Genomic DNA, 18,337 nt, shown 5'->3' on the forward strand with positions numbered 1-18,337 from the left:
TGCTCATGTTTAGTGGTTGGTACTGATGGTAAATAGACACTTTGTTTTGGTCTGAAGCTCTGGGTGCGTACTTCAAGATACCTTTTGTAAGAGGGAAAAGTGATGTGTCACTTTATATGTGTCATAAACACATATATAGTTTCTTACCTGCATGCATGCAGCACACATTCACACATACGAGGAATCATACACTCTTTTTTTCCATTTGGTAGTTCTTCTGCTTTTAGGCAATTGTCAGACTTGCAACAGTTTTCTTCAAAATGATTTGCTGTCTGAAGGGCTGTAGTGTTTCTTTTTGTGAAGCTTACAAAAGGAAACGTTTAGAAAACATTCAAAAGAAAATCCAGAAAAAAATCTTTCACTTCTGGAAGGGATGATAATAGATCTAAAAACACAAACTCAGGAAAAACAATGTAACTAAATTAAGCTTCCCCACACCTGCAGATTCAAATTTCTCTTCTCCTTTCAAAAAATAATTTTTACTTTGCATATCTTAGAATCATAGAATGGTTTGGGTTGGAAGGGACCTCAAAGCTCATCCAGTTCCAACCCCCCTGCCATGGGCAGGGACACCCTCCACTACACCAGGTTGCCCAAAGCCCCATCCAACCTGGCCTTGAACACTTCCAGGGATGGGGCAGCCACAGCTTCTCTGGGCAACCTGTGCCAGTGCCTCACCACCCTCAGAGGGAAGAATTTCTTCCTTATATCTAATTGAAATCTCCCCTCTTTCAGTTTAAAGCCATTGCCCCTTGTCTTATCACTACATGCCCTTACAAGAAGCCCCTCTCCAGCTTTCTTGTAGCCCCTTCAGGTACTGGAAAGCTGGTACAGGGTCTCCCCGGAGCCTTCTCTTCTCCAGGCTGAACAACCCCAACTCTCTCAGCCTGTATCTTCAATTTTTTAACAGACTATTTAGCACTTTGGCGGTAGGAAGGAGTTATAATTCAAACTGTGCTGGGAATCAGTGATAAATACTTGTTCATTATGAACAGCATGTGTAAACTGAAGAAGTCATCCCTTTGAAATAATATGTAGATGACGTCTGTCATATAACACATCTCCCCATATGAAATTTTTTGTGCACACTGAAACATCCCTACATGTTTACAACTTTTCTTACTTCAAAATTCCCTGCAGCTGATCCATTTATCTTTCTATATTTGATTTACATGTCAGTGAAGCTGAAATTTCCTGCACATTTCCATGGGCACAATTTCAATTAGAGCTTGAAGGGTTTATTAATAACTCTTGCATTCAAGCTCAGTGGTACCAATATGAGTCTGCACCTTAGATCATCCAGCAATGTAGTATAAAAATAGAAAACTTAATTTCTCCTCAAGCCCTGTGTAAATCACAAATAATCAGAGATGCTGACTGGTCTGCGTGATGCTGGGTGTGTGGGAGACAACTGATGAGTACACTGTGTGCTTGAAAGCACAGTGAGGATTGTAAGTTTAATAGAATTTTGACGGTGTTTGGATATATAACAGTAATTGCCCGTAGGAACAGTTCTAAAGGTTTACTTATGTGCAGAGATGTTATATATCAAACCAATAAAAAGGAACGTCCCTTCCAACCCTAACCATTCTATGATTCTATGTATCGCTACCACAGCATATTTTCAGAGTGAACCCTTAAGTTTTATTAAAAAGCAAGACATTAATGTAGATAATGAAAATATACAGTTATAGGTAGCATAGATATTTATGTCTGAAACTGGTTTTGAAACTTGTATTTGACCAGAGAGGCTGTGGAGTCTCTGCTCGAAGTACTCAAAAGATGACTGAACGAGGCCCAGAGCAACCTGCTCTACTTCAGCCTGCTTTAAGCAGGGGTGTAGGCTGGAGAGCTGCAGAGAGTCCCTGCAACCTCAGCTTTCTGAGCTCCTCCGACAGGGTGCTTCAGGATTTCGTGTTATTTAATCAGTGTAACTGACAGAATATTACTGAGACTGGTTATTGCTGTACTGGTTTTGTATTACAGAACTCATTCTAGAGAAATCGGTGTGGTTTTCATCTCCTGCACAAGTAGCTATTTGAGTAACAGGTTCATATTAGTTCATATTCACCAGATTAGTTGGTTTACAAATGAAACAGAAGTACAGTAATACTTAAAGACATACGTTAATCGAAAGATAAAGGGCTTTTTTCCTTCTTTTTTTTTTGGTGTTTTTAGGAGAAGAAAGACATGTTGTTGCCTTTGCATCAGTGGGTTACAAAGGATTTTCAAAGTATTGGGTTATCAGTTGGATGCTTTCTCCCAGGCATGTTCTTCCTTGTATTGATCTGGTAATAAAAATAAAGCCAGTATTTTGTAGTATCATTATTCTGATTCTGCAGTATGTTAAGAAATCATTTAAATATACTTCAAAGGTGCTGAGGATGATCTGACATTAAGAACCTCCTTATATGGGTTATTATTCCACATACATGCTGATAAAGCTGATTGGGAGACAGCACTAAAAGTCCTGGATGAAGCTATTCAAGTTTTGCCTCAGACAAGACACAGACTGTAAGTTGATGGACTTATTTTTAATACAATAACTATCCTGATTCTTGAGAAGTATAAAACTCTGAGTATTTATTTTGCCTTGGGAAAATACTATGATTAGTTTTTGTCAGCCTGTCAGTTTTTACAACAGAAAACACTGTTGTGTGTTTTATATAAAAAAGAAATACGTTGGCAGTCCTTGTTATAATTAATCTGTTCATAGTATTTGTAAATTTCATTTTTTAAAAACTAGTATATAAGTAGTATCTTACTTTTCCAAGAAAATAAGTGCATGAAATGTGGCTGTATAGCAGAAACTTTAATTTTCCTAGCTGTAAACCCGTTTATGTTAAATTGAAACTAATTATCCAGGGTGCTGTTTACATAGTCTTATCCTAGTTCAAAGATTTATGCCCTTGTGTGTCAGTTTGTGAACTTCACATCTCTCTGCTGTACTGATGCGAACTAGAATATCTATCCTACTCACAAAGTTACTTTACAAGTACAGAGGCAAGTAATTTGCAATTTTTTTGGTCTTTTTTCTAGCCTGATTTTTAAACATATGGCTACAGCGAAGGCAGGATTGGGATGCAATTTTATGATGGACATTCAGAAATTCAGAGGTGAAAGTGAAGATTATTTGTCGTATATGTGGCGTCATTTGGTAACAGTCTCCAGAAGTGTTGTTGGACAGTTAAGCTCTTTTCAAAATGCAATCATTACTTTACAGGTTTGTCAGTTTTTACTCTATGTTCAAATGCTGATAGAATGATGTTCCTCAAGTGATTCAGGGGATTGCAAATTCTGCGAAGCGTAAAATTGAACTGGTAGGAAGGCCATATACTTGACCATTACTTTTTATAACTTTGAAATTGCTCTTCGGTTGGAAAACTGTGAATGGCTGTATCGTGGTATCTGGTTAAAGTTCAGCTGAGTCCTGTCAAAGAAAAGTGTCAAAGAGTAGCTAGCCAATTGCAAGAAGTTTTGGTAAAGCAAAGAATTAACCGGTAGAGTTTTGTGTGACATTCCTTTCAGCGTAACTGATTATGTTATGCCAATAAAACTGCTCACTATCAAATTGCTGTTTTTTGCTTCTGTTAAGACTATATTGAACTTTTGAATATCGTTTCAGTAGTTTACATCACCAAATATATATGAACTCTTCCTTTATTACTTTTATAGAAACAAGAAAATGAATGGCAGAATGTTGATTATCTGATGGAATTTGCTGAATGGTTATATTGTAACCAGTTTCCCCTCAATGATGCTATTAAACCTCTGGACTGGGTGGTAGATCTCTTGCTACATATGAAATTTCCTATGCAGTCGTCACAAGGAGAAGGTATGTAAGAGGTGTATATCCTTCAGAGGAATTTCTCAGCAGCAAATGCAAGGGATGTTTTTCACAAAGAATGGCACCAGCTTGGATGTACTTTCTCCAATAGTCACTGTAATTTGTTCAGCGCTAGCTTAAATCTGTCTATGAATTCTGTGTCGTGCCATGGAGACTAATCCTCAGTCTTTTGGTATAATAAGATACAGCTCCTGTCTGACGTTCCTGAGTTGTGAGATGCTATCAGAAGGCAGTGCTAGACAGTTTGTTTCAAATGCATCCTCATGAAGGGCCAGATGTAACTGTAGGAAATGGCTTGTGTGCCAAGATTTGAGTACCTATGTCCATTGCCCTTTCCTTGGCTTTATCTGATATTGTAGAATTGATTTTTCAAAAATGACTTTCAAAGGGATGTACGCTTTCAAGTACTTACGTACATATGTAAAAATTCTTTGGTCCTTTTACTTTGTGTCCACTTGCAGTGGTATGGACTCAGTCCTATTTTGATAGGATACAGCTTTATTTAGTTGGAAAAAAACATATCTAATTTCTGGAACAATACTGTTCTGTCTGGTATTCATCAACATCTCTCTGCTCCTATTTTCGTGTGGATAGATGAGATAGATCAGACGAGTACTTTTGGTGTTTGCACTGGAAAAGATAAACATTTGATCAAAGTCACAGTAGCAATATTCTGTTCATACTTTTCTGTTAGTGGTTTTGTGGGGGTTTTTTACAGCCCTATGGCAATTTAAAGTTTGTAGTTGTTCCTCAATGATCTTCCCGCCCAGTTTCACTTGGTTGCTTATGATTTCTGGACTTGCTACACCACTTATGTTTCAAGAAATTTTTTTCAAAACTTTTAATGGAAACTGAAATAATATAGAAAGCAAAATTAAATTAAAATATAAAACAGTCCAGGTTGTAAGGGACCTCAAAAGATCATCTGGTCCAACCTTTCGTGGAAATGGGAGCCTAGATGAGATTATTTAGCATGTTGTCTAGCTATGTCTTGATAACCTCCAGTGATGGGGACTTCACCACGTCCTTAGGGAGGTTGTTCCACTTGTAGATTGTTCTCACTGTAGAAAATTCTATCTTATATCAAGATGAAACCTGTCCTGGTGCAACTTGTACCTGCTGCCCCTTGTCCCCTCCATATAGCTTCTTGTGAAGAGAGATCCTCTGTCCTCTTTGTGGCAGCCCTTTGAGTACTAGAAAACTGTCATGAGGTCCCCGAGCCTTCTCTTCTCCACGGTGAAAAGACTTTAACCCCTTAAGACCTTCTTTACAGTGAAGGTTCTTCAGCCTTCTAATCATCTTCGTGGTCCTCCTTTGAACCTTCTCTGGTCTGCCCGTGTCTTTTTTAATTTGTGGGGACCAGAAATGGATGCTACTCCAGCTCTGGCCTTGACAAGCCCTGAGTGCAATAGATGGGATGGTCGTATCTCTGTCTCTGCTAGTGATAACCTGCTGATGCAGCCCATGATCAGACTTGTCTTCATTGCTGCAGCAGCACACTGCTGACTCATGTTCAGCTTGTTGTCCATCAGAACCCAAGTCCCTTTTGGTAAGGCTGCTCCCCAGCTACACAGATCCTAGTCTGTACTGGGCTCTTGGGTTATGTTGTCCCAGGTGCAGGACCTTGCACTTGTCTTTGTTAAAAGTCATACGCCTCTTTCTAGCCCACTTTTCCAGCCTCTCCTGGTCTCTCTGTAAGAAGACTTTCTCTTCTGACGTGTCCACCTCACCATCCAGTTTGGTGTCCTCAGCAAACTTCGTGAAGGTGCTTTCAGTCCCATCATGCGGATGGTTTGTGAAGATGTTGAACAGCATGGGTGCTGATCCCTGGGGGACCCCACTTGTGACAGGCTGGCAGCCTGAGCAAAAACCACTCATCACCACCTGAGTGCAGCCTCTTAGCTGGTTTCCTGCTCATCTCACAGACCACCTGTCCTGTTTGTATCTTTTATTATGAAAGAATAAAATTAATCTATTGAACTGTCCCTTTCCCTGACTTTATACTGTGTTAGTCATGCTCAGAATTCACTCAAGTTGCCTCAATTTCTGTGTCAGACTTACATCATTTTATATATGTAACTGTTACATTATTCATTGGAAACACGGTACGAGTAGCATTACATCACTGTAAGAAGAACATCTTCAGTAGATGGATTTCCTTTTTTTTTCCATAAATATTTTGATTTTTAATTCAGAAATTTTAACTTTTGAATACATTTTTAAAATACTGTCACTGCGAGTGTGTTATTTGTTAAACAGAAAAAATTCTATACCAAAATTTTTGCCTACAGAAAATTTGGAAATAGACATTGGAGCAGACGATACCATGCCTCGAAATAATTTGGAAGATTTGAGTAATATTAAACAATTGGAAGCTTTGTTTAGAGCACAGACATTAATGGCTGTAATTTCTGGTCATAGTTCTCCTTTTCATCAGCAGCACTGTTTGCTGGCGTATGCTTGTATCATCCGCATCTGGCAGGTGAGATTGAATGAGATTATATTGTATTATAACATGGCCAGTATATTTCAGGTTATCTGTGTTGTGTAATTATAATGCCAGCTATTCATCTGATGTTTTAACTACGTATTTAGAATGTCTAGTTTTATGATATAGTTAGTGTATTTTCTCAGGTTTAAGGATTAAACAAGAAAATTATTCCTCTCGGGAAAATAAAGAGACATTAAGGATAAAAGCAGTGCCCCATTGTTTCTCTGGAGTACGTTCATACCTTTTGTGCAAAAGGTTCTAAATTTTTTTATTTTTAATTTGTTAAAGAATCTTAGTAGTGGCAGAATACATGCTGAAGGCATTGCTGAACAGTTCTGAGGAACAGTAATTACAGATGGACCTTCACTTAGGTTGAATCAAAAGGGCGGTCATATGACTGAAAGGAATTGTGTGACATGGTTAAATTAAGTTCAGGTGTTGATTTGTTTATTAAGTATTGTGAAAAAAGTAAAGACAAGCATATTATTCTCTAATCACTTTTTCATTGTTACAGCATTTCAAATCAAACAAATTATTTCATGTCTCATTGGTATGCCTAATTTAAATGGCTATTGAGAATCATAGCAAAAATCATAGGAAAACAATTATACATTAAATATGAATAAAGCTTTGAAGGGACTAAATCTATACTTGATACTAGTATTGCCACAAATCATTATAGAAACAATCTTAGTGTTATATAAATGAAATATATCAACTAGATCAGAAAGCTATAGCTTGTGCATAATTTGATTCCAGTTAGCTCTAAAAGCCTGCAATTTGTTGCTCCTGTGGTAATTATGATGAAGTTTTCATTGTGAAATCAGTTTAGATTCTAACATTTGATGGAAGACAGGAATTTGAAAAATAAAAATTGAATATTGATATTTTCAGATTTTGCATAAGTATAATTTTTAATATCCTGAACTTGACTGTCTGAGTGTCTTACTAGAGAAAAAATATCTAAAAGGAGCATTACTGTTTGAATAGGGTATTAAAAATTTAAAAATCAGGAGTTAAGGCAGCTGTCAGTGGCAGTTGTAGAACAATGACAGTAATTCTAAGAACTCGTATTTACAACTGAACGATACTGTGAGGAAAAGAGTAACGATGTGGCATTAAGGAATGAAAGTACTATAGGGCAGCTCAGCCTGGGTTTGGAGCACAAAGTAAAGCAGACTTGACTGCAGATGCCCACTTCTAAAGCAGGCTTTCAAGTGTTAGGACTCCATAAATAACTCAGTAGAAGTACGAATATGTTCTCTGAAAACATCAATAATCCAAGTCAAATCAGCTGTCTCTGACTTTTTTAAAGACACATGTTACCTTTAGTTTGAAATTTTCACAAGTTATGCAGCATCCAGCATTAGTTTTTTGTTCATATTTTGGTCCCTCGGCCAAATAAATTAATCTTCTGAAATTTGTGTGGGTTTTTTTTATTTTGGATAACATCAGAAGCTGTGCTATTGGATGTGTAGAGAAATTTTCAATAGATGCTTTCATACGCTTAAATATTTAGAAGTTTCTTTTATATAACATTCCTTAGTAGCATTATGGAAGACTAATCCAGAAGAAGAGAGTGGCTCTCTGCAGTCTTCCAGATACCTTTGATAACAAAATTCATCCCTTGGAGAAGATTAAGCAATCTAGACTAGCGGTTTAAAAAGAATTGAATTTGCAACCATATAGGTCGAAAAAGTAGCAGTAGTATTTACCACAGGGGTGGTGTCAGCTTTTGGCAGTGTAGATACTTAAGTGCATTGTTGTGACGATCCTACACGCTTGTACAAATAATGTGAGCATCTAGAAGTCTTTGAAATTATAGTTTTCTGAAGAAAGCTCTTACACAAACATAACATGGTATGTGATAATTGTTAATAGCTGTAGATAGTGACTTACAGTGAAAATCATTATTACTAGAAATTGACATTATTATTGAAAATTTAAAATAATTAACTGTAATTATTTGGTTATCTAGGTATCGTTGTCAGCATCAGAACCTATTACAAAAGTTTTATCGAAGTCTTCACAACCTGCAGCTCCTCAGAAGGTACGGTCAATAATTGCTCCTAAAAAAGAGAAAGACAAAAAGAAAGAGAAACAAGAACCCCTTTCCCGTGGAATTAAAATGATCATCTCTGTCTAAGAGATGTGTCCCTGGGCTCATTTGTTCAGATGCTTTCCTGTGAAGACTTTCATAACCTGTGAAGAATTTCTGTTTGAGTCTCGATATCATACCTGCACTTTTGGTGGCATGGACTTGATAGATTATAAATTTACAGATACTTTTTCTTTTGTTTGTTGCATTGGTCAAAATATTGCTGTTTTGTAAAACCCCCCAGTCTAGAGGTAAAAAAAAAAAAAGAGAAAACTTCAAAGGATATTAAGCACATACTTTTAATGTTAGGTAATATTTAATACCAACAAGAATGCTAATTTGGCCTCATAAATATCCTCAATTTTTATTACAGTTTGGAGTTTCTGTTGTGAAAGAGAAGCCTAAAGGCAAAGGATCAGTTGATACCTTACCAGCAAATGTGGAAGAATGGGCTCATTATGACTGTCCCAATGAGATCAGAGATACTTTTAAACAGAAAACAAATAGTTATGGTATTAACTGGGATAATTTCCCCAAACCTGTAAGTATACTCCTCAAAATTCTAGAGCATTTATTATTTAGGAAAAAAAATGAGTAGCAGGGAACTATGTTGCATTTTAGCTTTTCTGACTGTGTGATGAAGAGTGTTCAGATAGCTGTCAGAAATACTTCCATGTCTTAGTATTCGTTAGTACTTCAAAAGTGTTAGTCTGTCCTGTGTTCTGCAATGAACTTAACTCACAGAATAAATTTACTGACTTTCTATGTACCTAGCTGCATTTTCAACTTGAAATTTGGTTAAATTTTTTTTTTGTAAAGTTTTTAACTGAAGATGTAATGATGAATTTAGAATTTATTCTCTACAAAATGATGTTTATATTGATGGCATTAAAAAAAATTTCTTTTCAGACTTGCACTTTGTATTTTATGGACCTTTTATCTAAAGAACTACAGAAAATCTTTTGCCCCCACTTGATTCTTCCCATCTTTCAGCTAGCTGAAGTTATTGCTAATGAAGTTGTGGAATGTAGAAGTCTCTCTGATCTCTATCACCTTCGGTTTGTATCCTTTATTTATTTTAAATAAAAGAGAAACTGAATGGAGTGGGCCATCCATTAATATTTCACTAAATAGTAACAAGGCCTTTTGTGCCTTAGTGTTTTAAATTTATAATGTTTTTATTTTATTTGGGGTTTTTTTTATACATTTTACTACTTTGACAAATTGGTTTGCTTGTGGAATTAAAACCACTAAGTTTAGCTGTTAATAAACATTGTATCCATGAGGATGGGTGTGCAAGATTATGAACTCAAGCCACATTCATGTGAATAATTTTTGTAATGCCTTATAGTAACTTAACTGGAAAAAGAAAAGTAAAGAAAAATTTCAATAAAAGTGTTACCTTTTAAGTATTGAAAAGGCAGACTCCCATCTTGCATCAAAAATGTGTTGTCTTTGGCTTAAGAACCCAAGTAAGTATCTTCAATAGGTGCATTCTCTTGTATAGAGATTTGCCTTTGTGGCCAAAATTCTGTTACTTTTATGGATGATTAGCCTGAAAAGTTTTGATTCAAAAATATTTAATATGCGTGCAATGGCAAATTATTACTGTTTGAGTTAAAACATTTCATCAGGCTTTTTTGAAATGTATTACCTAATGTTTGCATAATAATTAACAGTTATAAGCAGCACTTGTTTGCTTAATTCCCGATAATTTGTGAAATGCCACATAATGTATTGTGAAAATGCCTGAAACTGATCCCACGTAACAGGACAGATAAATGTTCATGTATACAAATGTATGTGTGTTCACCTGGATTGCCAGTTGATTACTGAGTTACTGTCTTAAAAGGCTAAAAGTGATATACTAATAGGAAATTGATTTCCAGCCAAGCTTTGCCAGACAAATTTTTTTGTTGACTTCTCAAGATTTGTTTTTATTTCGTGGTATTTTCTTTATATCTGCGACCTGATTTTTATATACGATCAGATAGGTGTATATGAATATATAGAAATGTAGGTTAGCACATATACATGTATGGGGTTTTTTGCATGCTGTAGTGAGACGATACTGTAAATATTTTCGTACTTTTACCACATCATTTTTGCTACCAAATTGGGGACATATGAGTGTGGTGGATGGACTGGGGATACTAGTGGATGCCCCATCACTGGAAGTGTTCAGGGTCAGCTGGATGAGACTTTGAGCAACCTGACCTAGTGAAAGATGCCCCTGCCTGTGGCAGAGGGGTTAGACTAGATGATCTTCAAAATGTGCCTTCCAACCCAAACCATTCCATTATTCTATGACGTCTATCAATGGGTAGTGTCAACTACTCCTTTTACCCCTTTTTTTAATTTAAAATTGTTGTTATTGCCAATATTAATCAAGACATAAGAAGGTAGGATTGACAAATATGGAATATATGCTCATTATATACAATGCGTTTATATAAAGCAACATATGATTCTGATTGTTTCTTAAGCATTTTTCCTTTTTATTCTTAGAATTGCCCTGATATGTTCAGACCTAAAACTGAGTGAGGCGTCTTCGTATCATGAGAAAGCTGCTGGAGAACCATACCTTAGTGAATTAGAACAAGCAATGTATGTATTTTCACTAAAGAGGCTGTATTTAGTTGGGGTTTTTTCCCTACAGTTGATAAGTGTTGTTGAAGGAAAACAAATTATTAAAAACCATGATCTCCTAAAACAAATGTGGTATATTAGCCGTGCCCTAAAATTCTGTGCATGATTGTTTTGTATCTATCCACAGAGTAAGTGTATGGCGAAGATGCCCAACACACTAATACTTCATTATGAAATACTTTTGAAATATACTTGAATTTACTTATTCTTTCTTGTGATTTAGGTGTAGGCAAGAGATTGCACTGAAAAAAGAAAAAAAAGTACATACTAAGACAGAAGAAAGAACAACATTTTTTGAACATACTCAGCTGAATGGTACTAGGGATGAGAATATCCTTAGTTCAAGTGAAAAGGTGTTTATTTCTACTCCAGTTTCTTTAATAAATTGCTCCTCACATTTTAATATACTTGCTAGTTTGTTTTAAAATAATTTTATGCTTGAGAAATACATGAATGCAAAAATCATTATAAAACCCTTACTACTTAAATTCTACTGGCAGGCATCAGATGAGTATGAGCTGGGTTTGCCTAGCGTATTACTTGTGTTGTGGAACAACAAGAATAGAATCTATATTCATACAAAGTAAAACTGCTTTTCTACAAATGGAATTTAGGACTGGAGCAAATCAATGGAAAAGACTGAGAAGCACAAAAAGACATTTTATTCGCTCTTGGTCTCAGTTTTCTCTTCTTCCTCTCTCCATTACCTCACTGCATACTGTTTTGCTCCATCTTACACATTGTTTTAAAGGCAGGCAAATATTTCAACTCTGTCTTTTCTGTCTCTTCTTTCAGAAGATGATTACCTTACTGATACTCTCAAAGCTTACTTCCACTTTCCTCTTTATTATGGCAATTCTGTCCTTGTTCTCATCATACCGCTTCACTCTCTTTGTATATTTTTCCATTCTTGTGCATGTAAAATATCTGTTTTTTCCTAATTACTGATCCCTCTTGAGTATCCTCTTTTATCTCTTGTGAGCAGTTTTTCTCTTTGGTTGTTTTAGTTATTACCAAGAATCAACTTTACGACAGTAGCAGATCTGAAGTAGTTGATCTGTTCTAAAACTAGTTTTAATAATATGTACTTATCAGTTGAATGCCTTTGGAGGATTCTGAAGTCCAAATATCACAGTAAACCTGTTTTTCCTGTAATGTAACCTTGAATTTCAAAAGTTAGAAAATAGAGCTGGACTGTGGGATATATCAAGAATTTAGTATCATAGTTAATAATTTGTATTCCATCTAGTTTAGTTTTGAAATTTGTGAAGGGGTAATATTTTGTTATTTTTCAGGTTTTTGAGTTAAATACAGTAACAGGAAAAGGACTGAGTCCACTTTCTTTCCCTTACTTGTGGATAGAAAAAGCTGAAGTACTAATTCAGCTAGGCTTGTATCAACCAGCAAGACTTCTGCTTTCAGAGGCCCATGCTGCAACTCAGGTACATCACAAATAAAACAGAAAAATTAATGAAACATCTAGGAAAAATGTTCATTTTGATGCCGTCATTCCTCATACTAATAATCAAATTGCAAAACCAAACCTTCCCCTCACTCCCCCCCCTCAACCTATTTAATTTGAGTTTCAGCATATATAAGGCATATATTTAAATATATGACACTTAAGTCCAACTTTATGGGAACTATCTGAAGATTTCAACTTGGGAAGTAGTGTCAGCAACTCTGTCTGCTTTGCAGTGACCTTGGAAGATGTATGTATATCCAAACTTTGTTTGGTAAAATAGTTTAGAGATGTTCAAGATTTGCTCATAAGAGAGAGAGAGCATTTAGCTCCATCCTCTCAACATTTTGATCATTTGAAAATCTCGTTATATAATTTTGAATTTCATTGTGGTTTTACTGCTAATTGTGTTTTGATAAACAGCCACTGACACTGAAATTATAATTTAGAATTCTGGCAGATCTGAAATAAGTGTCTGTATGTTCTACGAAAACAAATCTCATCATCTCATTATTATGAAGGGTTTACATTAAAGATATTCTTCCTATATCTACCGTTCTCCATTATAGCTCTCTTCTTGGTTATATGGGTTTCTGAAACATAATTATTGCAATAAACCTTTACTTTTAAAAAAATGTAATTGTTATCCTGTTATTCCTCATAATGCTTTTTCTCACGTAAGTAAAAACTGCCTATTTCGTGTGAATCATGAATACTTTGAATACTAATATATTAGCATAGTATATTAATTAATAATATATGTCTCTTATTAAAGCATGAATTTAGTACTGTACATTGAGAAAAGTTCAAAAGACATTAGGGAGGACAATAATTTGACTGATATAATTTCTTACTAGTGTTCTATATGTCTGATGCTAGCATACTGTCTATACTGCACCCTGGATTTGTCTCTTGTATACTACTAGTATGTAGTTTATAACTAGCATAAAGTAGCATTGTAAATTTACTGGAGCTCTAGTGTATTTCGATCTCAGTTTACTAAAAAATTTTTCATCACCACATTTCTTCATCAGATACTGACAAATGGCAGCAGATATCTACATACTAAATAATAGCAGAAAAATAGCTTATTTAACTCGTGGGGCAGAAGATATGGGAACGTAAATACAAAGTATATTGGAAGATTTGAAGTTCTTGAAAATAAATAAGTAATAAAAGGAGTAACTAAGAAATTCTACAGATAATTGAGGAAATACCATTTGCTTCTTATTTCTGTGCCTATTCATAAGTTTAATCTAAAATATGAATAGAAGCAAATAGGAATAGCAGTAATGGATCTTTTGTATCTAAGTCACATATATTTCTTCCAGGAATTGGGGGCCCTGTATGGTGTGTCAAGGTGCTTGTACTTATTTGCTGTGTTGGCTAACCGGGAAAGAAACCACGGACAAGCTAAAGCACTCCTTGAGAAAGCGCAGCTTCTAGGAGGAAATGAACAATTTTGGTACAACAGTACTCTCAGTCTAATAGAAGCAATTCTAGGGGAAGAGGGGGAAGGAAAACAGAGCATGGTAAGGAAGTGGGTTTATTTTGGTGGCTGTTTTTTTTTTTTCAGCAGTGGTGCCTCTCTTTGCATTGAAAAGTTATACCTTTGCATTTCAATAAAAGCAAAATTAGGTGTTAAATGCAGTTAATGCTGTTTTCTCTGTTGTGCGTTCAGCAAACATTAGTTACAGGTTCCAAACAGATGCAGGCCAGTAGGAATGACATTTTGTCCACAGCAGCTTAGGATGTTTTTATAAGCTGTATATCCTTCTGTTGAAATAAGAGCAATTGTAATCTAGTGTATGTAACTAAATCCCAGAGAGCTGGTTCTCTTGGTTAGAATGCTTCTGTACTCAGACAGTTCTGTTAACATTGATAGGTTTGTTTTCCATATTTAATAAAGATTATAACTTTTGATATTGTTTCCTAGTATGCACTTCTTTTTCAAATATTTGAAATAGTTTCACAAATATTATTTCTATATTCTGAAAGGTACTACTGTAAATATATATATTTATTAAAAACCTTTTCTATTTGACCGATAACATTGAAATATCCATTTACTGTTCAGCCCTTAACTTCCATGAGTTTCAGCATGAATATAATCTTCTTGTGTCTGTAATAATCTGTCCTTTACTGGTAATCTGTGTGAGTCTGTTTTGTATAGAAGTATTATTTTGATTTGAGCTGGACTCACATTTATAATCGTTGAAGGACAAAATAGCTGGTTAACAGTGAGAGTGTTTACTAAGATTTTACCAGTATAGCTGTTAATGAAATGTGTGAGGTGGGTTTTTTTTCCTCACCATGTCTGACCAACATGACTGCAGCAGCAAAATTTTTTAATAAGGAAAAATTTATAGATGAGGTTTTGAGCATCATCTAAGGGCTTTTTCCTTCAAAACCATTAGTTGGGGACTTCTTTACATCCCCAGGTGGGAAAACTGTAATAGTGTAAGGTTTACTTGTGGATCAACATGCTGGCCAGTGTAAGTAAGGATGCAGGAATTTGCCCCTAGGAGGATGCCTGTGAAATACAGAATCAAACGACTGTTTAGGTTAAAGATTATCTAGTCTAGCCCCAGGTAAAGCAGAGGCAATTTTCAAGTGAAATCTGACCTTATTGTTGAATCTCGCTGCTCTGGGCATGTGGCCACTTCTGAAATATCTCCAAGAATGGAGATTCCACAACCTTTCTGGGCCATTGTTACACACCCTCCCCCCTAAAAAAAAAAAAACAAAACAACAAAAAAACCGTTATGATGAAGGTGGCCCAGCACTGGAACATCTGTTCAGAATTCCCCTTTTTCCAAGTTGGGTCTGTGGCCCCTCATTCTTTTGCTATGTACCTCTAAAATGAGTCTGGCTCCATCTTCTCTTCTTGTGTGCATGTGCCCCATTCACTTAATCATATCAAAATATCTAAATATGATCATAACTCATACTTTCTAGACTTACACACAGTTGTCAAGAATCAGTCTGCTTAGGCAATATTATGGGAAAGGTACTTAACATGTTCTGAACAAAATTTAAGGTTTCTAAATGGATATTTACTATTATATGCCAGACATATGAAATAGAATTACAAAATTTCTGATGTTACCTGCAGGCTTGTGAGATACTGGAACACACTGTAAATGTGCTCAGGTCTACTTTACTGAAGAGACCTAACAGGCAATTGGAGTTGGGTTTTATAATTGCATCCCTTGAAGCCAGGTAACTGTCTTTTCGTTGAAATATGCTCAGCCTCTACTATGCAGCTACATTGTAAATGTACAGTGAATTTTACCATTCATCTTTGTTTTAATGTGGTGCATTTTGTGGATTCTCAAATATTTTCCTTCTAAGTCATTTGTGTTTGTTTATTTTTTTTAATTTAGATTTCCTTTCCAGTTTCTTCATTCTTGTGTGTAGACCTACTACCTGTTAAGTTAGCAAGCTAGTTCAGATACCACGTATTGTGCGTAGTCTGTGGTGTAGGTTACCCAAAGGAGCAAGATACATTTGCCTGTGCAGAGCTATCTGAGCACAGATATTCCCACAACACGAATGTAGTCTGCTGTATCGTCCCACCTCTCTCCTCACCATCATCCAAGACATATTTTTATCTTGAAACTGAACAATTATGTTGGTTACATTGAAATCCAAACACAGAGAGTTTAAAATGTGTCAGTAAAAGGAAAGAAATATATAAGGCTTAGACTTCCTTCTCTTTCCAGAAATGTGAAACTTCTGGATTAGAAAGAGAAGACTAATAGTCTTCTCAGTTCAACTATGTTTAGAAGACTGATTAGGCCTAGGCATGTTTAATAATAAGATACATGAAACAAGTGACACCTCAATTCTAATCTGAAAATAGAATATTTTAATCTTTTTCAGGACCTACTATAATTTGTAGACCACAGATTTAAAGAATAAAGAGGCTTTTTCAATATTTTTATGATTTAAAGGAGAGCAGAGAGAAATATATCTGTTTTCAAACACAACCTGTGCTTTCTTACTGCTATCTTGTGCTTAATTTTTATTCCTAGGAAAACACTTATTCAGATACGTTTTGCCCAAGATTGTATGACAAGTAAAGCTGAGTCTTGTCAGTTGCCAAGTATGCTACAGGAATCTTACAATAAATTAGTTCAAATTGAGAAGGATTTCTTTAATTGTGGGCATAAAAACTGCAGCGCTGAGATACTGCTAGAATGTGCAAATATTCACAGGTAAGATTATACCTCTGATGAAAAATTTTAGTTAACTAGTCCGTGTTTACATTTTTATAGTCTAATTAAAGATGGAAAAGAGCAGATAATATTGTCAGGTTTTATACCTTGGTGTTACACATCTGTTTGCATTCTTGATGTGTTTGTATTCAGAAAAATACTGTAGAATCAAAAATTTTTTTCACTGAAGGCAGAGTTAATCTTATGTGGTACCAGTGATTTTTTGTACTGTTTTTGAGGTCAAAACAAGGTATCAAGGTCTCTAAGTCAGCTTTTTGTCTTCCCATTTGTAAAGGCGTTTTGGCAACCACACCAGCCATTCTCAAGTATTTATAGGCTTTTACAATTCTTACTGTTGGAATTGCTGTAATGGGAAAAGAGCAAAACACGGTGTGCCTTGATTGCCACCTGTTTCCAAGATATCCCTTTAAGACAACTAAGATATGTTTTATTCCTGGTGAATACATACTCTGGGATATTATCTGCATTTCTTTGCTTTGTGTCTTGGCATCTTCTTGCATTGCAGCACTACAGTTCCAAGAATAAGACCTTGAAAAAATAATATGTGAACGTTCACTTTTCCTATTTGAACATTGAGAAAACACAAGTACAAAATTAATCTATTTTATCTATTAATTAATCTATTTAATATATTATCTAAACTATTAATCTTATTATTTTATTACATATTTTCAATAGTGTTAATACGATGAAAACAGACACTTACTTACATTAGTTCTTTTGGTTTGCTTTTTTTTTCTTTCAGAGGGATTGCCAAGCAGGAAAGAAATGAAGAAGAAAAACATAGCCACTATCTGGATGCTTATAACTTGGCTCAGAGAGCAGTATCCGAAACAGAGGAAGTGTTTCAGAATGTTTGTTGCTTATTTGCAGTTAATGAGGTATGGAGATATGTATATATTTTTCCACTCATGGAAAAGAAATCTCGTTTAGTTGCACTAGTCACTTATTCTTGGATAATTCCTGGAAGCCCCAAATGAGATTATCTTCCTGTAATTATAGGCATTGTTAGAATATAGAAGGAAACATTGCATGCCAAAAGAATTTGCAGTTTAAAAAGGGAAGAAAAGAAGCAGAAATGAGAGGATTTGTTTGGCCTTTGTCAATTTTATTTAATTCTAAAATTTATTTAATAGCTACACAAGAAAAAACCTAAACTTGGAGATATTTTTGATTCTCTAAATACCTCACAAATTGAAAATTCTCCACAATAAATTATCTATTTCTCAAGAGAAAAAAAAAAGTTACACAGAGCATTATGTAAATTCAGACAACCTGTCTTCAAAATAGTGTATTTTGGGTAATGAAAGCCTGCAGCCTACTTTGCTAGTGTGTACCATTATTACACTCCTGCATCCAGCTTTTTTTTCTACTTTGCCTGTTTTAAAGAGCAAGTATTTTGTGCAGCTACAAAACCTAATAATATTACAATTCTGGGCTTACGTACATATTTGTAACTCCTTTGGAATTAGATATTTGTACCAGGTACATAAAATACGAAAAGAAAAAAAAACAGCTTTTTCTATGCAGCTACTTTGATTGCTTTGTA

At 35.3% G+C, this 18,337-nt stretch overlaps 1 protein-coding gene across 1 annotated transcript in view; it reads left to right on the forward strand.

Annotated features, from left to right (window-relative positions):
• The window catches only part of CFAP46 (cilia and flagella associated protein 46), a 75,850-nt gene that overhangs the window by 37,411 nt on the left and 20,102 nt on the right, over positions 1 to 18,337 (forward strand). Inside the window, exons 24-38 of the mRNA XM_086616790.1 lie at positions 2,179 to 2,266; positions 2,376 to 2,514; positions 3,040 to 3,223; positions 3,676 to 3,835; positions 6,139 to 6,329; positions 8,317 to 8,388; positions 8,810 to 8,977; positions 9,346 to 9,494; positions 10,945 to 11,043; positions 11,309 to 11,345; positions 12,381 to 12,527; positions 13,879 to 14,079; positions 15,663 to 15,769; positions 16,585 to 16,767; positions 17,534 to 17,669. Coding sequence (XP_086472916.1) covers positions 2,179 to 2,266; positions 2,376 to 2,514; positions 3,040 to 3,223; positions 3,676 to 3,835; positions 6,139 to 6,329; positions 8,317 to 8,388; positions 8,810 to 8,977; positions 9,346 to 9,494; positions 10,945 to 11,043; positions 11,309 to 11,345; positions 12,381 to 12,527; positions 13,879 to 14,079; positions 15,663 to 15,769; positions 16,585 to 16,767; positions 17,534 to 17,669 — 2,061 coding nt within the window. The remainder of the gene's footprint in view (positions 1 to 2,178; positions 2,267 to 2,375; positions 2,515 to 3,039; positions 3,224 to 3,675; positions 3,836 to 6,138; positions 6,330 to 8,316; positions 8,389 to 8,809; positions 8,978 to 9,345; positions 9,495 to 10,944; positions 11,044 to 11,308; positions 11,346 to 12,380; positions 12,528 to 13,878; positions 14,080 to 15,662; positions 15,770 to 16,584; positions 16,768 to 17,533; positions 17,670 to 18,337) is intronic.

The sequence above is a fragment of the Tauraco erythrolophus genome, chromosome 9 (assembly GCF_009769465.1).
Source record: "Tauraco erythrolophus isolate bTauEry1 chromosome 9, bTauEry1.pri, whole genome shotgun sequence".
Classification (NCBI taxonomy): Eukaryota; Metazoa; Chordata; class Aves; order Musophagiformes; family Musophagidae; genus Tauraco; species Tauraco erythrolophus.